Raw genomic sequence first — 21,830 nt, forward strand, 5'->3', positions numbered from 1 at the left:
TGCACTAATTTACATAAAATAATGTCTGGCGTAGACCAACATTAGTGTCAGAGTCACATGTTGGCGCAGTTCAGTGTTGAGTCTTTGGCAGAGGAGAGTGTCACCACGATTAAAACGCGTTAAAGCATAAAGCCTTTCACACACACACACACACACACACACACACACACCAGCCTGACAAACCCAGAAATCCGCATAAAAGCGAGGCGCTCGCAAAAGTTCAACTTGTTCAACTTGACTCCGGCGCTGCTTCACTCCAAACTCTTCTCGTCGCCCTCCCCGTCGACGTTACGTACGCAGCCGTGGCGTGCCTGCAAGCCAAATAACATGGAGTCCTCTGCCTGGCATCTTCCAGGGATCCATGCACAAACCCCGAGCGGCGACCACAGGAGCCAGTGAGTCCACGGGAGCAGCCGCAGCCCGTGGCGAGCATCGTCTCGGGGCGTAAAAGCTTCAGCTCCGTCCCGAAAGTATGACGAACGGTGCTTAAACAGCCAGCCTTTCACTGCGATCCGCAAAGCAGGCCGATCTCAGTGAGTATTTGCACTGAAAAAAAAAACCAACCCTGCAGCTTATGGGCGTTTTTGGCTTTGAAAGGCATTGTGCGCGGATGTATTGTTGTTGTAGTCACCTGACAGCGAGCGGATCGATGGCAGCCACGTCCTCTGAAGCAACAGAGGCCGAGCCCGCGGGACACCTTGATGTACCCGGGCGCTTTGCTGCCTTTTAGAGGGGCAGCAGGAGAGGACATGGGCCTGAATATAAAGGCCACTTATTTATGTAACCATTCGGGCGCCCTGTTTCATTCTTTAAGAGCAGACATATTGTGAAAATAGGTCAGACAGTCCGAAAATTGCAGCTGGCAACAGAGAAGAACACCGAGGACAGCCCAAACACGGCAGGCTGTGCAGATCTGACACTTGACTATTGTCTGATCTGCTTTCTGAGTCCTCCTCACAGTCTGCAGGCTCTTCTTAACGTTTTGTGTGCGAGCTGATGCAGTAAACAGCAGCCGAGGCGTCTGCGGGTCTCATATGTGAAACTTTTCATTTGTTGGTGTGTGTTTGTGTTTCCAGAAGAGGTGGAGACTGCACAATGTAGGCAGGCTGGTCGCCAGTGGGACTCCATACTGCTCTCTGGGGGACCATGGAGCCAGAAGGGCGACCCCTCACCCCAGGGACCAGCTATGGGCCCCCACCCTTCAACTCAGCACAAAACCCTGTCACCTCCACCTTCCTCAACTGCACCTTACAGGTAAGACATCATCGAGCGCATCATTATCACTCTCCTTCCCGCTATTGGACAGTCTGTTAACGCACGCCCTCTGTCATCGCCTCCAGTCCTCATGTTCTCCAAATGTGAAAGATGGCCTGATGTCCGCCAAATGCTCTTGGGGCCACGCTGGAGATGAGGGCTCCAAGCAGACCGAGGGCACTCCGCCCGATGCGGACCTGGGGAGGAGCGCACAGAGGAGATTCAGGTCCTCAGCCTTTCCTTCCTCCCTAAGCTGGGACTCTGACTCTGAGAAAGAAACACTCGATGGTAACACATGGCTTAATATGTATTGGAAACCTGTTGCTCACCTCTCAGGGGTAGCATAGTAGTGATTACACAGCAAAGCTAGAAGTAGTAGTGAATTTAGCTAATATATGTTATATATAATTGTTGTCCCCTTATTGTTCTGAATGTTACTCAGTCTGCATGTAGTCAGAAGTGTCTCATCTTCCTCTCTCTATGTAATCTGAGTATGCACTGTATTTGTAACTGTTGAGCTGTGAAGTGATGTTGCTGTGGTTGTGTGTTTTGTGTGCTGTTATGTGTCAGAGGAGGAGCTACAGCACTTTTCTAACCCTCATGGTCTGGCTGCTCACAGCCCAGGATCTCCTTCTTCTGGACTCAGGTGAGGAGGAGGAACAGGAGGAAGAGTAGCGAGTTGTTTGGTGGTGAAATCAGCTGGACAGAAATCGCAGACAGAGGGACCTCACAAAGGCACACCATTTTTTGTTTTCAAACTCAAAAATATAATGCGGGGATTTCAGAAACCCTGAGGTTTTGAGTTGTAGTGGTCCTCCCCAACCCCCCACAGACAACAAGGTTTATTTAAGCTTTATTTATTGAAGAAGTCATATTGATGAAAGATGCTGATACGCGTCTTGAGTTTCATGAGAAGATCAATATCACTGTTAAATGTGAGGCTTTCACCACAGGCTGGTTAGCCTAGCTTAGCATAAAAACTGGAAATGGGGAAACAGCATTAAACAAATATTGGATTCAGCATGGAAAATACTCACCAGGTTTTAGTTTCCAGTAGCAGTCCCTCAAACTCCCCCTAAAACCCACAATTAGTTTTTAACGAGGATGTGACCTCACTGTCCTCGATGATAATTGATCTGTATTCTTGACTTGTCTCAGGCAGAGATGCTGCTTTCACTTGTTAGAAGTGTTCATGCAGTGTGTTTCCTTTCTGGTGCTCTCCAGACTTGATAGCGAAGATGACCAAGAATCTGAAAAGCTGCAGCACTTGCATCGCAAGACTGACTCGCCTACTCCTGTGGAGGGGCACGACGACAACGATGAGAGCACAACAGCACAGGAGCCAAATGCATCTCAGCTTGGCCCAACAGAATGTAAGTACCATAAGGAAGAAACAAGATCTGCCTGCACACTTGATATCTTCCTTTTTATCTTAAGGCTTCTTTCATTCATAATTCCTCTGTTTTCTATTCACAGTGGCAGACAGCAAAGTCTGGAATGTATCTGAGGGAGATGAGCTGTTTCTGGCCAAAGTAAAACCAAAGGACGGTTGCCAAATGGAGGAGGAGGCAGACAATAGTGAGGGACCGAAAAGGCCCAAGGGAAAGGAAACAAAGGAGCCTGAGAGAGATGTGTACAGCTTCCCTGGAGACTCAGACCCTGAGAGTCCCCCTCCTGCCCCCTGGGCTCATTGCACATTCATTCAGCGGTGCAGAAAGAAGAGGGTACTGCTCAGACCCTTCTCCGGACTTGGCACCCTGAAACGCACATTGCCTGAGACTGGCAAGCGGGCGAGAGCGAGTCCTCAAAAACCAAAACCTGCTGAGCCGGCGCAGCTGAATCGAGGTGGAGGAGTTTATGATTTTGAGGATGTTAACTTCGGAGAGGGAGCAGTGGAAGAGCCGATGAAGTTCAGAGACAAAGGAGGGAAAAGAGACAAAGAGGATGAAAGTGAGGGAGTGCCGGGTAAAGAAATCTTCACCTGTGTGGAATGTAGCATTTACTTCAAAAAGCAGGTCCACCTGCAGGAGCACATAGTTGAGCACTGTCAGAGTGGTGCAGGTGGTGGCGGCCGTCTAGGAAAGAGCGGCCGTTTTCGGTGTATTGAGTGTGGATGGAACCTCCCGACTCGGCTCACACTGGCAGACCACCACAGAAGGCACCAGGAGTCCCGTCTGAAGATCTTGGAGGAGATCGAGAAACTGAATGAAAATGGGAAGGCGAGAGAGATTCAGAAACTCGACAGTAAGGTGGTGAAGCATATCAGCCCAGACCCAGCTATTATGCAAGATGCATGCGCAGCCTCGATTCCAGGCAAAGAGTCAGACCCAGAAATAGTCACGACTCCACCTCTTTCCCCAGCCCCAGTTTCAACAGCAGACGCAGACCCAGCAGTTCTCGACTCCAACGCAACTGTTTCGAATTCAGTTCGAACTCCAGCTCAGGCCCGATCTGTTTCTGCCTACCGCCGCCGCTTTGTCTGCACCAAGTGTAACTTCAGCACAAGAACCTCCCAGGCCCTGGCTAATCACAGCAAGACCCACAACAGGAAAAAACCCGCTCTCCAGGCTGACCCCCCATCCCCTGGTTCACCATCATGTTTGGCATCCACTTCCCTGGCCTGTGGTCATTGTGCCTTCCTGACCTCAAGTCAGACTGTCATGAGGGAACACCAGAAACTTGCTCACCCTGGACAGGTCTCCATCAGTGGGGCGCAGGCTGATGAGACTTCAAGATCTAATGTGGGTGCTCGAATACCAAAACCCGTCGTAGATTCTGACCATCTCTCTGGGTCTGGATCTGGATCCCTGCCCGATGCAGCTCAAGGCAAAAGCCAGCAAGAAGTCACTGCCTCTGAGGACAGCACAATACCGGACAGCGCTGCAGCTCGGCCCACGAGCCGGGTGGTCTTCAAGTGTGCTGGGAACAGGAGATTCAGCAGAAGAGGGAAGACTTGGACTGATCCGGCCAAGTTTCGTCCCAAACTGGATGATGACAAGCTGTCTGGGAGTGAAGAAGAAGAGCATGACAAAGATCAGAGCACAGAGCTTGACAATGAGTGTTCCCGACAAGAGGCCAACTCACCTGATGGAGTGAAACCGCACACCAGAGCACGATCAAACACAGGTGAGACTCAATGTCACACTAAAGACTCTGATGCTGAGTTCAAACTAAATCACCTTCACTTGATTTCTTTGCAAGTTGTTGCAGCATGTCGCCAGAGTCGCTGATCACATGCTCACAAAAGTTTTGAGCATGTGGACAAAACATTAGTCTGGTTTCTCTACAGCCACCGTTTACATGCTACATGCTCATAGCACTGTGTTGTAATTGTACAGAAGACCTGTTTCCAGAGAAAAGACTAAAGCTGCACTAATCAGTATTTTTATTATAAACAATGGATCAAATGACGATGTGTGATGTGAAAGGTGTCGTCTGCTGGGACAGACCCGAACAGAATTATCGCCCGACTCTGCAGTTCCCTTCACCTCTGACTATTTTAGCATCTTTCAGCTAATTGTTTTGGCTTCCGCAGCTTTACTGTTTTGGTTCATTTTTACTGCTCATATAGTGTCATTTCTAGGCAGCAGCAGGCAGCTATTTTCAGCGAAAAAGCTAAACAGTCCGCTACCTGCCCAGCATCAAGCTGCTGACAGTAAAACTAGTGACTAGCTGGTGAACATAGTGAAGCATTTAGCAGCAAAAGAGCCAGAAATTTCTCTCAGGATTTGGCGGAGAATCAAATTGAGCCAAAAGTAGGGAAAATAATGGCCTTGCATCGCTCAACACGGCTCCAAATGAATGCTAATGTTTCTCCATAACTGCTGGATGTGTAAATATGCAACATTTTGCTAGCACTAGATTTAGCCATTAACAACTTCATACGGCAGTAGGATGGCAGTACAATATTCCTTCAGCAACATTACTGTCCGATGTGACAAAATGTTCCTTCTCCAGGGTTTTCATGCATGCAAACCCTTAGAGATTGCAGGTTAAGGGTTTGTCTAAGTAATCAGATTTCTGTAGCAGAAGTCTAGCTTTGTTAGCATAGTTATGTAGTATTTAAGGTAGGCATACTATTTCAGTGTGAGTGGGATTTGTCTGTTTTTTTTAACACTACTTTGATTCTGTTGTCTTTATAGACGAGTGTTCGGCACAGCAGAGAGCTACATCGTCACTCCCTCCTAAGAAGAGTGCGATGAAGGACGAAGACAAGCTGGAAGGGGAAAGAGACGGAAAGGTTTTCTTTTTGAGGAGGAGCAACCGGGTTACTGCCGCTCCTGCAGAAATTGACAGTGATGATGATGACGACGACATTGACGAGGAACGCGTGCGACGTTTCCTGTCAGAGGGCATCTTGGATGAAGACAACGGCGGGATTGATGAGGACGCAGAGGCACTCAAGAGCGTGGAGAGGAAATGCCCCTACTGCCCCGATCGATTTCATAATGGCATTGGGCTTGCCAATCACGTGAGGGGCCACCTGAACCGAGTGGGCGTCAGCTACAATGTGCGTCACTTCATATCCCCCGAGGAAGTTAATGCGATTGAGAAGAAGTTCTCCTATCAGAAGAAGAAGAAAAAAGGTCAGCAGCTTGTTGCATTTATTTCTTTCGGCTGTGTAGATGAGCAGAATCCGTCCTGACAGACAATTTCTTTTTTTCTTGTCTTTGTTTTAATGTGTTTCACATAATGACTTTGACTTTAGCCGTGTTGTGTATTAGCTAAACCATAATTCTCTTAAATGCCCGGTTCAGCCACAACAGAACAAATACTACACTTTTGCTTTTTTTGCGATCCTTTCTGTCTAGATTTAATTTTTGATGACTATCTAGGAACAATTCATGTAAGCTGCTTTTAGACTTGGCTACAAGAGCGTAAAGCAGTGATTCCCAAACCTGGGCGAGCAAGAGTTACAACATAAATCTTAGGGGGTCACAAGATGATTAGCAGCATAAGAAAACTGAACAAAAAAGGTTTAATATTATAAATATGTTCACCATCTCAGCGTGATGGCATGCTTGCACTTACCACAACGTGCACCTGAGTCATCAGCCTCGAGGGTATTTGGTCTAAAAAAGTGTTGTAGCAAATTTAATGGCGATCCGTCTTGTATTTGTCGAGAATTTTCACTCAAAACACAAATTTTACACTGCTGGTGGTGCTAGAGGAAAATTCAGGGGATCAGCAGAGCCAGAAGAATTCATCCTCTTGGGACCATGAATGTCTGCACCAAGTTATATGACAATTCGTCCAATAGTTGTTGAGATAAGTCTTGGCCAAAGTGGTGGACTGATTGGGCCAACGTTGCCATTTCCCACTAGCTCGGCTAAAAATCGCTCTTTAGTTGAACTGGTCACAAGTTCTTGTGAATCAAACCGATCAACACATTGTCAGAAGCCTAAAAGGTTTAGAAGACGGCACAGCTGTCAGTCAGTCTACAGCTGTCAAGTATCAGCCTGCACATTCAGTCACAGGTCTAAACTCCCACCCGTACCGCCTTACCTCTCCACAGTTGCCAACTTCGACCCGGACACATTCAGCGTGATGCACTGCGAGTTCTGCAGCGCCGGCTTCGACACCCGGGCCGGCCTGTCCAGCCATGCCCGGGCCCACCTCCGCGACTTCGGCATCACTAACTGGGACGTCACCATCTCGCCGATCCACATCCTGAGGGAGCTGTTCTCCAGCAGGCCCGACCTTGTAATCCCCACGGCACCCCCCCGGAGCCCCGGCTCTTCACTGGAGGAGGGTGAGGAGGAAGAGGAAGAGGAAGAGGAAAAAGAGGAGGAAGGGGAGGGAATCATTGAGGTAAAGCTGGAGGGGGAGACAAGTGAAAGGACGCCGAGTGCTGCCGCTGCTGATGCACAGCCGACAGCATCTCAACACTGCAAGAAGGAGGACTGTGAAGAAGAGTGTGAAGGTAAGTTTTCATCAGTCTGTCCTTAAAAATAGTGTTGCGCCAAATGCATGTTTCTCATTGGCTGTGTGGTTGTTCTGCTGGTTGCTGATGTGTTTGATAGTTATAACCTGGTGACCCCGTCAGTGTTTGCACTTTGAACTGGGCACAGGGCGCGTTGACCTCAGTAGTGATACCTGGAGAGGTGAAGAAGACTATTCCAAGTGCATTAAGCAGTGTTAAATGTGAGTTCAGATGGTGCCACTGTTCTAAGTGCATCTGTCTGTTTGCTTTGTACTGCTTTTTTTCACCGTGTGAAGTGTTTGATGGTGGCTGTCGAGAAAATCAGCCTCGATTGTGTTTGTGTGTGTGTGTGTGAGAGAGAGAGAGAGAGAGAGGGAGAGAGAGGGAGAGAGAGTCCCTGATGCCCGTGGTTGATGTGGCACTCGGTGCATTTATCCCAACCTCCGCCTCCACTCGATTGGTCACGCCTTAGCTTAGCGGTGCATATGGGGGCAAAATGGCTGCTTCCACCTCCCCGTAGACCCAAACAATAGCGGAAAAACTGTCTGGCCTCAGCTGCCGGGAGTCCGATGCACTGCGGTTGCGGACCGGTGAGTACCGCGCGCTGTAATTCCTGTGCACCGCGTGCCCTCGGATCGCACGGCGGCGTTGCACTGCGCGTCTCGCGCCGCATCTTCTGTCACGTTGTAGCCAGACAACAGCCATTAAAAACTCTTTAACATGTGAGCCCACGTAAAGAAAAAATCAATGTCGCGCACAGCCGTGCAGGTAGCCCATGACATGCATGTCAAAAGCTCATAAAGCGGGTCAGCGGTATTGTTTCGGGTGTTTCCGTTTTCGCACGCGCTGATAAATTGCGCTGATTTCGCCACTGTTGTGATATCGTAGTCACAGTTTGTGTTGTCTTAATGTCGGCGAAGGTTTTATTGTGCACGTCTGGGATGACGTCCAGTATTTTCAATGCTGCAGGATCTCTAAAATTACCTAGCCCACAGTTGCCCAATCCTCGCCATTTTACTTTGCTTTGATTTTTGATAGAGGACACGCTGTGCTTTCAAGTGCATGCATTTGTGCATGTTTTTTGATCACAAACTAACAGTGGGATCGCTCAGAAAACGCGGTAACTTTGTGGACCGAAAGCGCTCATAGTCAGTAATCTTATTACAACTTATCCGGATCAACGAAGTATAATCGAAGTATCACTTTTCCGTGGAAGTGTGGGGCTGTTCGGGGCGACTCTGCCTGGATGGATGCAGAGTCAAGTTAGCGGGTTGCTACTTTGTTCCGTTTTAGAAATGCTCGGCTGATTATGTGCTATTATCTTGCTTATAATAGCTGGTGTTATAACGCTGCGCTCCGAGGTGTCACATCGCCGCTCTTTTACAGTCAAGAGATGAACTGACAAGCGCAGAGCCGCCCACCAGACAAAAAGCATTGTCTGTCTCCACGTCTCTTTTGATTTACCGATTTGTCGCAGAAAATGGCACTTTTGTCCCAGGAATGCCTGACTGCGGGGAACCAAGACTGCCATGTTTGCTTCATACAGTACTGCATTTACTACTTCTCCTGTCAGGGATTCATTAGTTGGATTATTTTCATGCACGTTTCCTCACAGAGGACGTTTTGATGCTGCTATTACGAGGGCTGATGATGATGAGCTCACAAGACTGAGTTGATTTTTCTGCTCCCAGCCCGTCTTCTGTTTATCCCCAAGACACTCAAAAATACATCTGTATGCTCCAAAAGGCTTTTTTTAATTATTATTTTAGAAGCACAGACATTAAAATCACGTCTGAGACTGATTTGTCAGACACCATCGTTTATTTTAAGGTGATTCATTGTCACAGTCACTTAATTGGCCTAATTAACATGGCATTTCTGCTCTCATATGGATATTCCCTGTCATGTTTTAGGTGAGGAGGAGGAAGCAGCTGAGGAAGAGGATGAGGAGGAGCTGCGGCGGCTTCCAGCTCTGGACGGTCTGAGGTCGAGCCCTGGGAAAACGGGGCCGTGCAGCGTGGACGCAGACAGCCTCTCTCCTGGGGAGGATGCAGACTCCAAGGGTGAGAGAGAAATATGGTGGTGCTGACCCCCCCGATTGCTGACAAGGGATTGGATTTGCTACAGCAAAGCCTTATCATAGCTGTCAGGGGGGGAGATTGTAAAACTGACCCCAGGTCAGCGTTGAGGCGTGGTGACACTACATCAGAGAGGGGCTGTCCCTGGGGAGATCCTGAGAGGTTGACAAATGTGTTTAGGAGCTAATGAGAGCACCTCTAGCACTTGGCTGGAGCTGCAGACTGGGTGAAGATGTAGACAGGAAGGGTAAGTGAGCTGACATGTCCTCTGGGAAATCTGTGGCCTCTAGAAGAACCTCAGCCACCTGCTGTTGCTTTGCAAACTTTCCGTTAACGCTGCCCTTGGTTAGAAGAATGAAAGAACACACTAACAGGATGTCGGCGGTAATATTTACTCATCCACTGTTCTCGCCTCTTTTGCAGTCCACAACCTGAAGTGTGAGGTGTGTGGCGCTCTGTTCGAGACCCGGAGGGGACTGTCCAGCCACGCCCGCTCCCACCTGCGCCAGCTGGGCATCAGTTTGTCAGAGAGCAGCGGGGCACCCATCAACCTCCTCTACCAAATTGCCAAGGAGCGCAACGCAGACGGCCAAATCAGCTCACCTCCCCTGGAGCCGCTTTCAGCCAACAACCCCTCCCCGCCCGTTCCTCGGAAAGATGAGGATTTAGAAGACATGGACTTAGACGAGAAACCCATCCCTCTCTCCATCCTGGCCAAAGCAGAGAAAGTGGCGCCGCCCTCTTCCTCCTCCACGCCCACACCTTCTCCTGGTGCCTCTCCAGCTCCGCCTCACTCCGGCTCCCCGTCCTCAGTAGTGAGGAAAGCCCCCATTTCCTCCCTGCTGCCCGTGTCTTCCCCCTTGCGCTCCCCGGAGCACAAGGCTGGGGGAATGAAAAGCTTGACCTCTAACCTCTCTGCCCCGGCCACCATCACAACAAGCAAACCCCTCTGGGCACCGCAGGAGAATGACGCTCCTCTCAACCTCAGTGAGTGTTGCTGCCCTCGCTGGAGTCTGTCTCTGATTACTCTGTAAAAAGTTACATTGCTTCTTGTTCTCATACTTTATTCCTTCTTCACGTGCAGCACTGGAGGTGGACCCCAACAAGGACATCGTTTGTCAGCTGTGCGGCGCCTGGTTTGAGACCCGGAAAGGCCTGTCCAGCCACGCTCGAGCCCACCTGCGGCACTTTGGGGTGGAGTACTCCGAATCCAAGGGCTCTCCCATCGACCTCCTGAACCAGCTCATCGATACCGACGACTTCAAGCACAAAGCCAGTGCACTGCAGCTCGACAGCCACACGGAGCCGCGGGGCCTCACGACCACGCTCTCCTCCACGAAGCAGTCCTCCTTGCTGAGCCTCTCCTCCTCCTCCACATCCTCCTCCTCCTCCTCCCTCCTCTATAAGGCGACCACAGCTGGGGGTGGGACGACATCCAAAGCTACCTCTTCCTCTGCCTCATCTTTACTTGGCCCACCTGCCAAGCGTCTCAAGTCTTCTTCCATGCGGGTCTTCCGCCTGAGTAGTGGGGAGCTCATGGCCCTTCCGCACAGTGAGTGTTTGTTTCTTCTGGTCGTTCTCTAACGTGGTAAATCCTTCACATGAGGTGGGCCATTTTTCTGTAATAAGTGGATGTTTTCGATGGGGTTCATTTTCTATTGCAACTATTCAGTATATTTCAGCTCACCTCTCTAATCCTTCAGGTGAACCTCCGAAGGAAATAGGCTGTGAGTTCTGTGGGGAATACTTTGAGAACCGTAAAGGCCTCTCCAGCCACGCCCGCTCCCACCTGCGCCAGATGGGCATCACTGAGTGGTCTGTGAACGGCTCGCCGATCGACACCCTGAGGGAGATCATCACAAGACGGGGCCTGCCTTGCGCTCTTCCTCTGAAACCTCTCAAAACTCCGCCTCCGTCCTCTCCGGGTCCCCCTCGCTCACCCCTGTCAACCTCCTCCTCTCCTTCAGCCACCCTCCTCAGCCGTCTACCCTTCGCCTTCGCCCGCCCCTCCAGCCCTCCCCAGCCCGCGGTGTCCAAACCGAGCTCAGCTCCGCCAGCGTCTTCTAGCGGGCTGATCCTCAAGCTGAAGCCCGAGCCGGTGCAGCTGGAGGTCACCACGCCGGGAGCTGTGGGGAGGTCTGCCGGCTTCTCTGGTGAACCTCTCAACTGGAGCAGCTCTGACAGTGCGCTCCCCCTCAATTTGGGTAATGAAACCTGAAAAAGTTTTGTCTCCATAGCTTATTTAGCAGTTTTTAAAGGAACAGATATTTTGGCAAACACACTTATTTACTTTCTTGCAGGGTGTTAAGTTAGAAGATTAAACCCACTCTCATGTCTGTACAGTAAACATGAGGCTCCAAACTAGCTAGCCGGGCTCAGTCCGACAGTAACAGAATCCACCTACCAGCACGTTTAAAGCTCATTAATCAACATGTTTGCTCTTGTTTCTTAAATTAATTGTCAGTTTTAAAGGGTAGTATGTGCCAGTAGCCAGTAACCAGCACTGGATGCCCCAGTAACACCAGCAAATTGTCATTTTTACGCAGTAATCAAACAAACACAATATAATGTGTTCATTAGTGAGCCTTGTAGAGGTGCTGGTAAGTGGATTGGTTGCTTTTGGACAGAGCCAGGCCTCCTGTTTCCCATCTGTTTCCAAAGCCAAGCAAGCCGGCTGCTGGCTGTGCGTCACATTTACTGTACAGACATGAGAGTGGTATCAATCTTCTCATACAACTCTCTGCAAGAAAGCATATAAACATATTCCCCAAAAGGTTAAACATCTCCTGTAAGGAAGCTCACAAATCATACTTGCAAATTCACAAAGTATATTTCTTTGCAAGTCATAGTAAAAAGTGAATAATTATCCTAATAACTGTGCTATTATACTTTACATATTTGCATTAAAACAGTAAGTCCACTCATGCTGTTCCTGGAATGAATCACTGACTTTCTCCCTCTTGTCTGTCTCTAGCCATGGCCCATGAGGTGGAGCCTACCAGAGATATTCGCTGTGAGTTCTGTGGGGAATACTTTGAGAACCGCAAGGGCCTCTCCAGCCACGCCCGCTCCCACCTGCGCCAGATGGGTATTACTGAGTGGTCTGTCAACGGCTCGCCCATCGACACCCTGAGGGAAGTAATGCACAAGAGAGGCGTAGGCGCCTCCTCTTACTCGGACCAGGGAGTGAAGAAGGAGTCGAGCCAGGGAGCCAACAGTCCAAGTCCATGGGAGAGCACGGGGGGCACGGCCAGTTCGGAGGGCGTGGGCGTTTCAGGCTATCAGTCCTCCAAATTCCGCAAATCCCCTCTCAGTTTGCTGCAGTCAGGGTCAAGGCTACACAAGCAGGGCCTGGGGTCTGTGGGCACATCTGCTACCCCACCTGCAGGGAAGTTCTTCAGGATTTCCCCGCTGGGGAAAAGGCCTTTGTCTGAGGAGGCTCAATCAGTGGAGACTGGCCACTCACCACCTCATCAGCTGAAGACTTTCTCACCACAGCCACATGATTTCTCCTTCAAAAGAAAACCCTCCCCAGACAAGCACAGGCACCAGGGTGAGTCATTGATACGTTCTTCTTTTTAAAGGATGCAGACGATTATTCGATATAAAAAGAGACCCCTCTTCCCTCACCTCCCCTCCTGTAATTTCCAGATCCCAGTTGTGAGCTGTGCGGCTTCTACTTTGAGAACCGCAAGGCTCTGGCGAGCCACGCTCGAGCCCACCTGAGGCAGTTCGGTGTGACTGAGTGGTGTGTAAATGGATCCCCCATCGAGACGCTTAGCGCCTGGATGCGCAGCAGGCCGCAGAAGGTGTTGGAGATGCATCGTAGCTACATGCAGGGTAGCCGCTCCACCCTCAAGAAGGTGAGGAGAGGCAGTCGGGTGGAAAGCCGTTAATCCATGTTGGTGTAATAACGCAGGTCAGTGCAGGTGTTTTTATGAACAGAACGAGCTCTCAGACTTCGCTTTGCTTTATCTCTGACACGTCAGCACGGTCTGCTGTTGCGAGTGTGAGTGATTTTTTTTTTTGTCCTCAGGGTAAAAACTGTAAAGTATCAGTGGAAAAAGTCAGGCCTCCCACAAAGCTAAGCAGCTATAAGGCACACGATCATAACCTACTGTGCTACTTCTCTGACACACTCACTTTCCTCGCGGTGTCTTTGAATGGGCGTCATGCTTGGAGATCTAACACGCCTCAGCTGGTGGCTCGACAGACATTTTGTGTCTTGGAAAGCTTCAGACGTGTTGTCTAACAGCTTTGAGCCTTACTGTAGATCCTGTATCTTTACACCCAGCAAAAACCACTGTGGGGACAGATGCCAGAACAACTCAGCTATTGACTTGATAGTTGCCATAGTAACCAGGGTGCCTGGCAGCTTATGTTTCATCCTCAGATAAATTATGGCATGCTGTTGATAGAAGAAAATGTACTTTTTTTCCCTCCTTATTCTCCCTCCTGAATTAGATTCTGGTGCATTTGCGTCACCGTCACACCTTTTCCCTGAGCTGTGATGTGACACACATACAGAATGGATCACCTTTTTAAATGTCCTTGTAGTCATATTGTAAAGGGGCTTTTTCACACTGGAGAAATGAACCCTACTAAGCTGCATGTTTTGTACCATTAGACCTGTATCGAAGGACTAAGTAGTGACTGATAGCATAGTTTTACCATATAGACCATTAATCGGTTGACAGAACATTAATTAGCAGCCATTTTGATAATTGATAAATCATTAAGTCATATACAGGCAAAACTGCTAATGTGGACAGGATGTGCTCCTGTTAAGTGATTGAAATCTTAAATTTTTGTGGTTTTCACTCATTTGAAAACAGATGTCTTCAGATGTCTTTGTTTTTTCCAATCAGCAGTCCAGAATCCAAAGATATTCAGCTTACAGTGATTTAAAACAGAGAAAAACAGGCTGAAACCAGATAACGTCAATCAGGATCAATCAGTCAATCATTTAAATAGTTGACAGTTAAGTTTTTTGTCAATTGACTAATCAATTCATTGTCTACCTGTGACAGCTCCAGTGGGCTGCAGCCCTGGTATGTGGCCAGTCCAAAGTAGTTGAGCACTGCATATAGTTTAGTATTCATAGTTTCACTGCAGGCTAGTTGCATGTGTATTAATCTCCAAAAAAGACAAACGAAATACAAGAAATGATGAATAAGTGAACTGAGTGATATTTATTTATATAAAGATATTGCCGTCAGTTAATTCAGATGCACATTGTATGAACCAAAGTGCTGAAACATTCCTAAAAGCCCTGCACACCTCACATGTTGGGTGAAGCTGGGTGTAGCTGAGTGAAGCTGGGTGACGCTGGGTGTAGCTACTGTATGCTGGGAGATGTGTGAGGTCACCAAACTCTTAACTACTGATAAGAATGATGAACAGTGTGAGAGGCATGTGAATCAGGCTCGGTCCTGAGATGAGCACTAATCAGGAAGTGAAAGTGAAAACACTTGCAGAAGGTTTTTGTTTTTTGTTTTTTTAATGGGGCACATTTTGCCTTTGTTGGATGGAGAATATGAAGAGGTAGACAGGAAATGGAGAGAGAGAGGGGTATAACATGCAGCAAAGCTTCCCGGCCGTGCCAGGAGCTCCAGTTTTTTGAAGCGATTTCTCTGTGAAAGTGTCTTTTATTGCTCAGAGTAACGATGCTTTGCCTTTTTCTTGGACAAAAATCATCTTGACTCAAGGTGCACTTGCTTGTTTTCTGTGGATCTTTCAAATGCTATCATGGCCTTCATTAATAGATAAAAGATACTGATTGCTTTACTTATAACTATGATCATTATTCACTCTCCATTACGACTAATGACTGTGAGGTGCGGTTGAAAGCTCCAGAAAAAGCTAGTAATTGGCCTTTGAGCCTTATCCGTTTACTCTGTAAAGCAGCTGATACTGACTACTTAGAGCACAAAACCAGCACATAAAGATCTCTTAATTGCCAAGCCGTCAGATCCTAATTGTGCTCCTAATTAGTGCTTTAATAATGACAGAAGCACTTGAAAGGTTAGCTGTTGCTAATGTATACAGTACATTGAAATGAAGACTACACTTAATTAATTGTAAAACAAATACACAGAATGTCACAGCTGCCTAATGGCCTAATACTTATTAACTTACTCATCTACCAAAGTCTTACAAAATGTGAACTCGACACTCAACATTTTGCTTTTCAGCAGAAAGTGGCCAATCAAAAAACCTTACAAGTAGCAACTGATAAACTAATTTTCACAATATTGACAGGAAAAAATTTAATTAAAGGAATTTTTTTGACAATTATTTTCACTTCTTGAGAGTTAGGTGAGAGGATTGTTACCGCTCTCATTTCTGTACGATGAATGCGAAGCTGCAGGCAGCAGCTGGTTAGCTTAGCTTAGCTTAGCTTAGCTTAGCTTTGCTTAGCTTACCAGGTGAATCACTGAGCTAGCCAAAAAATAGTCAAGCACATGAAGTTATTTGTAACACTTTGGTAAAAATTCTGTGTAAATTAGTGAACTTTAGATGTGCTGATTTTGTTACCTTTGGATAGAACCGGGCTAATGTTTTCCATCCTGTCATTATGCTAAGCTAACCACCACTTTATTTTTATTATATATATTACATATCTTTTCATCTAATTCTCAGCAAACACGCACACAGACACACACATATACAGTGTGTATATATGTATGTTTATATATATATATATATATATATATATATATAGTGAGAGCATGTGAGTACAGCTAGCTAATATAGTGCGATGGAGACATGGCAGCTCCAGCGCCTCTTGTTGACATACCGCTGATTAGGAAAACTCATCTCTCTCCCTCTTCCAGAAGAGCAGCTCACCTCTCACTGCGTCAGCAGATTCTGATCGTGTCCTCCCCATCTCATCGCAGAAGGCCTCCTCCTCTTCCTCCTCCTCCTCCTCCTCCTCCTCCCAGTGGTCCTCGTCTTTGGCCGTGAGCCTGGTCCGACCGCTGAGCCGCGAGGTCAGCCAGGAACCTTCCAAGACTGCCGAGGATGAAGCCGGTGCCAGTCCACTGGCCGCTCCCATCAGGCCAGGCCGCAGCAGTCCGGGCCTCTCGCGGCTCGCCGGCAACCTCCCGCTACAAGCACAGGTGGCACGCAGCGAGCTGAACGTGCGCCTGCCCAGAGGTATGTGACCATACGGCATATGTTCTCGCCTCCATGCGCTCAGTTAGGTACATACGCCTGCAGGTGTCATGTACCCACTCCTGTGCGTTTTGTACTTTGTCAATTGAATTAGCCACGTTAGCTTTATGCTAACGATGTGGCTCTAGGGTTGGTTGTATTAGTGGATAATAAAATGCACCATATCTCAGCACCTATAGGATGGATTGCCATGGCATTTTGAACAGACATTAATGTTCCCCAGGAGAATAATCCCTTTGACTTTTCCTCTAGCACAACCAGGTTGATATTTGTGGTTTTGAGTGAAATGTCTTGACATCTGTTGGATGGATTGCTGTGAACCTCTGTACACACATTCATCTCCCCCTCAGGGTGAATTTTAATAACCTTGGTGATGCCGTAGCTTTTTGTGTAGTGCCATCGCCTGCAAAAAGAAAGACATTCCCATCAGCCTATGCTGTACTGCCTGGTGCTAATTGGCAAACATCAGCATGCTAACATGCCAAATGAAGAACGACCGTTGCACCTGTTGAACATCAGCGTGTTCAGCCTACTGACATTAGCATCTAGCAGCCGCCAGCATGACTGAGACTGTGAGAAAAGGTGACTGAGCGCAGCCACACAGTGGCAGGGTTAACTGATCCTTCAGATGTAAGACAAATAAAAAGAGTCTCTTACACTAAAAGAGTGAAAACAAGCGGTTTCATCAGGGGAAATTAATGAAATATTAGGAGGAAAGCCACAGTTCTGTGCTAGCCTTTGTTTTCAGTGACAGCAACTTTTATCTTTTATCCTTTTTGACTTGCGTTAGTTATGGATTTTATTTCTTTGAAAAGTGGCGAAAGGGCCACATTTTTCCATCAGAGGTATTGAAGTGTGTACAAATTAGCCTCGCAAGTGCAAAATTAAATGAGGAACGAGAGAATTATTGCAGCTGATGCACCTGCTGGGTTTAGAAAGAAAGCTCCACCTCAGAGGCTTTCAGGGAAATGTGATGCTGACTGGAATAAGTTAATAACAGCGACACTGGACTGATGCTCTCACACACAGGCGTTTCGGTGCTGCTGCATTTTGCACTGACCCTGTTTGTCGCCTCCTCCTCTCCTTGTTCAGGGTTCGAGCGTCGGCCCTTGAAGCACCCGTCTTGCCCGGATGGGACAGAGAGAGACAGCGGCCCTCCTAAGCCCCCCCGCACAGGCACCGTCCCCGCCCTGGTGCCCAAACCACCTTCCTACCCACTGGTCAAACTGGTGGGCAAGTTCTACACCCTGAAGTGCCGGTGAGCGAAACCTGCGTGCGTGAGAGCGAGCTTCCCGGACACGTTCCGGGCCCTTACCATTAGATATTTTGAGACAGCAGCATTAATAGAACTGTCTGGCAAAATTTTAAATAGTCCCGTAATCCCCGAGCAGCAATCCTCACCCCCACCCCCTGCCGAGCAGTACTCCACTTTTAGTTGCTAATGCACTATATTGAAAATAGTGAATCATTTGGGATTTTCATGCAACATGAATGAGTGCTTAAGTTCTGATATAACTGCAGTGAAAAGAGTCGGCTGCTCCCCGAGGGAGGCGCTGAATTTAACACCATCAGTTTATATGTTATTGCTTTGTGTGAAAACTTTGCTGGAGCCACAGTAGATCGTAGACCGCTGATGGTGTTACTCTGCATAATTCCCAGCTGTAAATATATGCATATGCAGGATTTGTCAGCTGCTGTTTGTGAACACACTATTCAGATGTGTGTGTGTGTGACACACACAGGGGGGCAGAGGAGAGAGACAGTGATGTAACCTGGTCACTTGTTTTTATGAAGGCCCAACCTCAAAGTGTGTTTGCTGCCATTGGCTGGGGGCTTCACACCCACCGGCCAAAGGTTGACGCCAAGAAATGTTACAAACACAGCAAAAAACAGAAAATAGCGGTGGAGGCCAGGGTCTCTGCAGATACAGACACCACCACACATTTCTCATGGGTCACAAGTGATGATTGAGAGGTAAATCCTGCGGAGTGTACCTTTTACAGTGTTCTTCTGTCTGCGTCAGGTTCTGCGAGGTGGAGTTTCACGGTCCGCTGTCGGTGCAGGAGGACTGGATCAGACACCTCCAGCAGCACATCCTCAAGATGAACTACAACAAGCCTGCTGCGTCCAAAGCAGCCTCTGCCGGACCCCCTGCCCCAGCTGATGACCCAGCCCCGGTCCAGGCCTCTGCCCCAGCCTCCACCTCTACCTCTAGTACCACCTCTACCACACCTGCCCTCACCTCCACCCCGACCCTCACCACAGCCCCCAGCAGCCGCTCCCCTACGCCTCTGGCCGAGCGTGCTCCGCCTGTCACTGCCACAGAGATAGTAAAGGTCTCAGAGGAGCAGCCCGCCCAGTCTCCAGCCTCTGTTGTCCTCCCCACCCAGACAGCGTAAGCTCAAACTCATCGGTCATTTGGCCCCTTTTGTTGTGTCCTGCCTTTGCAATTTCTTTTCATCCATCCGATTCTTTCCTTTGGCCTTCACAAAGTGTTGTTGAGGAGGAGTGTTTCCCCTCCAAAGGGCCCTCTGAGCACCTTTGAAGCAGCTTTCTAGACTGTTACTAAGTCCCGTTACCATGGGAACGAAGCTCTCCTGGCTTATCTGTGCACCGGGGATGGATGACTGTGGAAGGAGTCCAAGGTTACGAGGAGAGATGAACCAATGTGTTGTGTTTGCCTTGTTCATATTGAATGTTCAGGTGATGAAATTGGACCGTTGCTGTACCTCTCCTCCCATTCACTGGGCGATTTAGGGGTTAATGTAGCCCATTAGCAACCTTCAACCCCCCCTCCTTCATCTACGACAGTCCCCCCCCCCCCCCCCCCCCCCCCCCCCCCCCTTCCCCCTTTATGAACAGTGCGTTACTAAGACCTGTGAGGCTTTGGCCACTTCTATCGGCATGCTGGTAGCTCTGGCCACAGCCTCTCACCTGAAGGTCCCGACTGAGATTGACATTTCTAATCATGCTAGTGTTGTGGTTGAAACATGTGATAACACTAAAAAGAGGCACTTTTAATGTTGACATTGTCACTGAGCACTTACTGAAAGGCCCAGCGAAGCGGGCGAAATTTGACTAATTCCGATTGGTTAAAGGAGCAAGAAGTGGAAGCACACCCAAAAAAGGGAAGATCCCCCCTAGTAAACTAACTCTAATGTAATACTGACCCCCAAATATACATTGTTTGAATGTAGCTTAAAGCACCTATTAATACCATATATGCACACATTCATACACAGCCAGACACGTGCCCCGCGCCACCCCGGCGCTGATCGTTTGACCGTCATGGCGTTACTACTCCACAGTCTGCTGCTTTCAGCGGAGAGGGCTGCCGTTGTGTTGAAGGCACGACTTAAGGTCACACATTTCAAGTTGTTCCATTCACACTGCTGCCATTTTCTTCCTGCCTTTTTCAACCCAAATTCGTATTTATTTATTGTTATTATGCATCTGAATGTGGTAAGCTAGGTCCTTCTGAAGCTTAAGTAGAACTTTGGAATGTCTGGAAATAGGTCGGCGGTGCACTTTTGCACAGGTGCACGGTGTGTGTGTGTATGTGTGTGTGTGTGTGTGTGATAGTATGTATGTTTGTGTACATACATAGCAAATGCGCATTTGTTTCCCATTCTGAAGAGACAGACAGAAGTAAAACTGCTTGACGGGAAGACGCCTCCATAGCTCAAAGTGAGCTAAATGGGGGAGCCTGTCTGTACGTAGTCTGATCAGGACTTATATGCATCCGTCGTCGTGTTAGGATGTGCCAAAGAGTCTGTTTACTTCCTTGTCTTGCCTCTGTAAAAGCTGTTTACATTGGACCTGATGGTGGAGGAAACTCTGCACAGCTATCGAGTTCCCCAAGGCTCCACACTGAACAATGGACTGAAGCGGCGGTGATCTGCATCCACTACACGCACCGCCGAGTTCCCCCAGTTTGAGAGACTCAGGCTCCTGGAGCGGCTTGATGGGACTCGCGTTGTTACTGTAGGGTTAGATTATTCCAGTCAAACATGAACACAAGCCAAACTCGAATTCACGCAGGGCTCCTGAGAACTGTCGCCCCCCCTTGTCCAAACACAGAAACACGTCTGACCTCGGGCTCCTGAGGCTGAAGTCTGTTTCTTTCTGCATTGCTTCAGAGTGCGTTCATATCAACCCACAACTGAAGCAATAACCAAAGGGTCCATGTAGGCTGACGACCTTTTAAAGTTTGTTCCAGCGTTGCCCATGTTTGAAACATGACTGTTCGATCCAAACGATACCCAAACCCTTTTATGGAGTATAGATACATACTATATAACTACATGTACTTAAGAAACTGTTGATGCTAGTAGAGCTATCAGCAGTTCTATTAGCAAGGTAGTTAAAAAAATAAGTGATCTTAATTCCTCTATCGTGATTTGATTTAAACCTTTGATGCTATGTATTTTTTATTGCTCTGTGCATTTCTGTATTTGCAGTCCTGCAAGGTGAATTTAGAGTATTTTTTATTTTTATCTGTTAGTCTCTCCAAGCTGAAACTTTGGTGCTGGCGAGAGTGTCGCAGGTCGGGAGCTGGCGAGTGAGTGAGCGTGAGGGAATCGTTTTAGTGTGATTGTCACGTCCTGGTATCAGAGGACTCTAATAAGCAGGTCTCAAAGGGGACCACTGTGCTCGGTGAGATATGATCCTCTCTCTGCATTCACAGGGTAATAGATGCTGCAGCCTGTTGCAGGGCTGTGGCCGCATTACTGCGTAAGATGTGAATCAGAGGCCGGCGCATTAGTGTTCCCTTTTAAGATTACCTGACTAAGCCTCAGCTGGTGTAACTGGCTGTTGTGTGTGTGTGTGTGTGTGTGTGTGCGCGCGTGCTCGTGTGTGTGTGTGTGCGCGCGTGCTCGTGTGTGTGTGCGCGAACGGAAGCGTGTAAAAAGACAGTGAGATGACAATGACGACTAAGAAGAAAAAGACACAGTCAAGAACAGAACTGTACTGTACACAAAGGGTTAAGTTTTAAGTGAATCAACTCCAGAACAAACAATAAATGTGATTTCAATTTCAATTTCAGACACTGAATTGTTGCCTTTATTGTGACGTCACAGCATCTTTGCTCTCTGGGATGTCAACAGTTGCTGGAGGTGGTGGCCAGTGTTGTGTGCAAACCCTTGTTGTTATGGTTGTTGGCCACTAGGGGGAGCTACAATATCAGCAATATCAATATATTGAGCACAACCCTAGATGGCGGGGGAGGATGGAGGATCTCGGGAACTTTATTGACCGCAGTGTGGCTTAACCACACAGTATAGATAGAAACAAAACAATACCGTTAATTGAAGACAGTCAGACACTGCAAGAAGCAAAATCTAAGATGAAATATCTTAAAATATGTTGATATCTGCTTGTTTTTGTCTGTCAGTCTA

At 48.1% G+C, this 21,830-nt stretch overlaps 1 protein-coding gene across 2 annotated transcripts; it reads left to right on the forward strand.

Annotated features, from left to right (window-relative positions):
- The first annotated feature begins 370 nt into the window (after positions 1-370).
- On the forward strand, positions 371-21,505 carry si:ch211-194b1.1 (protein Wiz). Of its 2 annotated transcripts, none has more exons than XM_041956355.1 (17): positions 371-533; positions 1,077-1,254; positions 1,341-1,542; positions 1,825-1,900; positions 2,479-2,627; positions 2,731-4,380; positions 5,397-5,840; positions 6,770-7,177; positions 9,091-9,240; positions 9,679-10,242; positions 10,340-10,807; positions 10,959-11,459; positions 12,230-12,808; positions 12,907-13,118; positions 16,092-16,413; positions 17,524-17,689; positions 18,455-21,505. In XM_041956355.1, exons 2-17 carry the CDS (start codon positions 1,147-1,149, stop codon positions 18,828-18,830), a joined length of 6,375 nt encoding a protein of 2,124 aa, XP_041812289.1. In that variant the 5' UTR covers positions 371-533; positions 1,077-1,146; the 3' UTR covers positions 18,831-21,505. The 2 variants fall into 2 exon arrangements, with proteins under 2 accessions (XP_041812289.1, XP_041812290.1); XM_041956356.1 differs by having other exon boundaries at positions 16,155-16,413.
- The last annotated feature ends 325 nt before the right edge of the window (positions 21,506-21,830 follow it).

The sequence above is a fragment of the Chelmon rostratus genome, chromosome 17 (assembly GCF_017976325.1).
Source record: "Chelmon rostratus isolate fCheRos1 chromosome 17, fCheRos1.pri, whole genome shotgun sequence".
Lineage (NCBI taxonomy): Eukaryota > Metazoa > Chordata > Actinopteri > Chaetodontiformes > Chaetodontidae > Chelmon > Chelmon rostratus.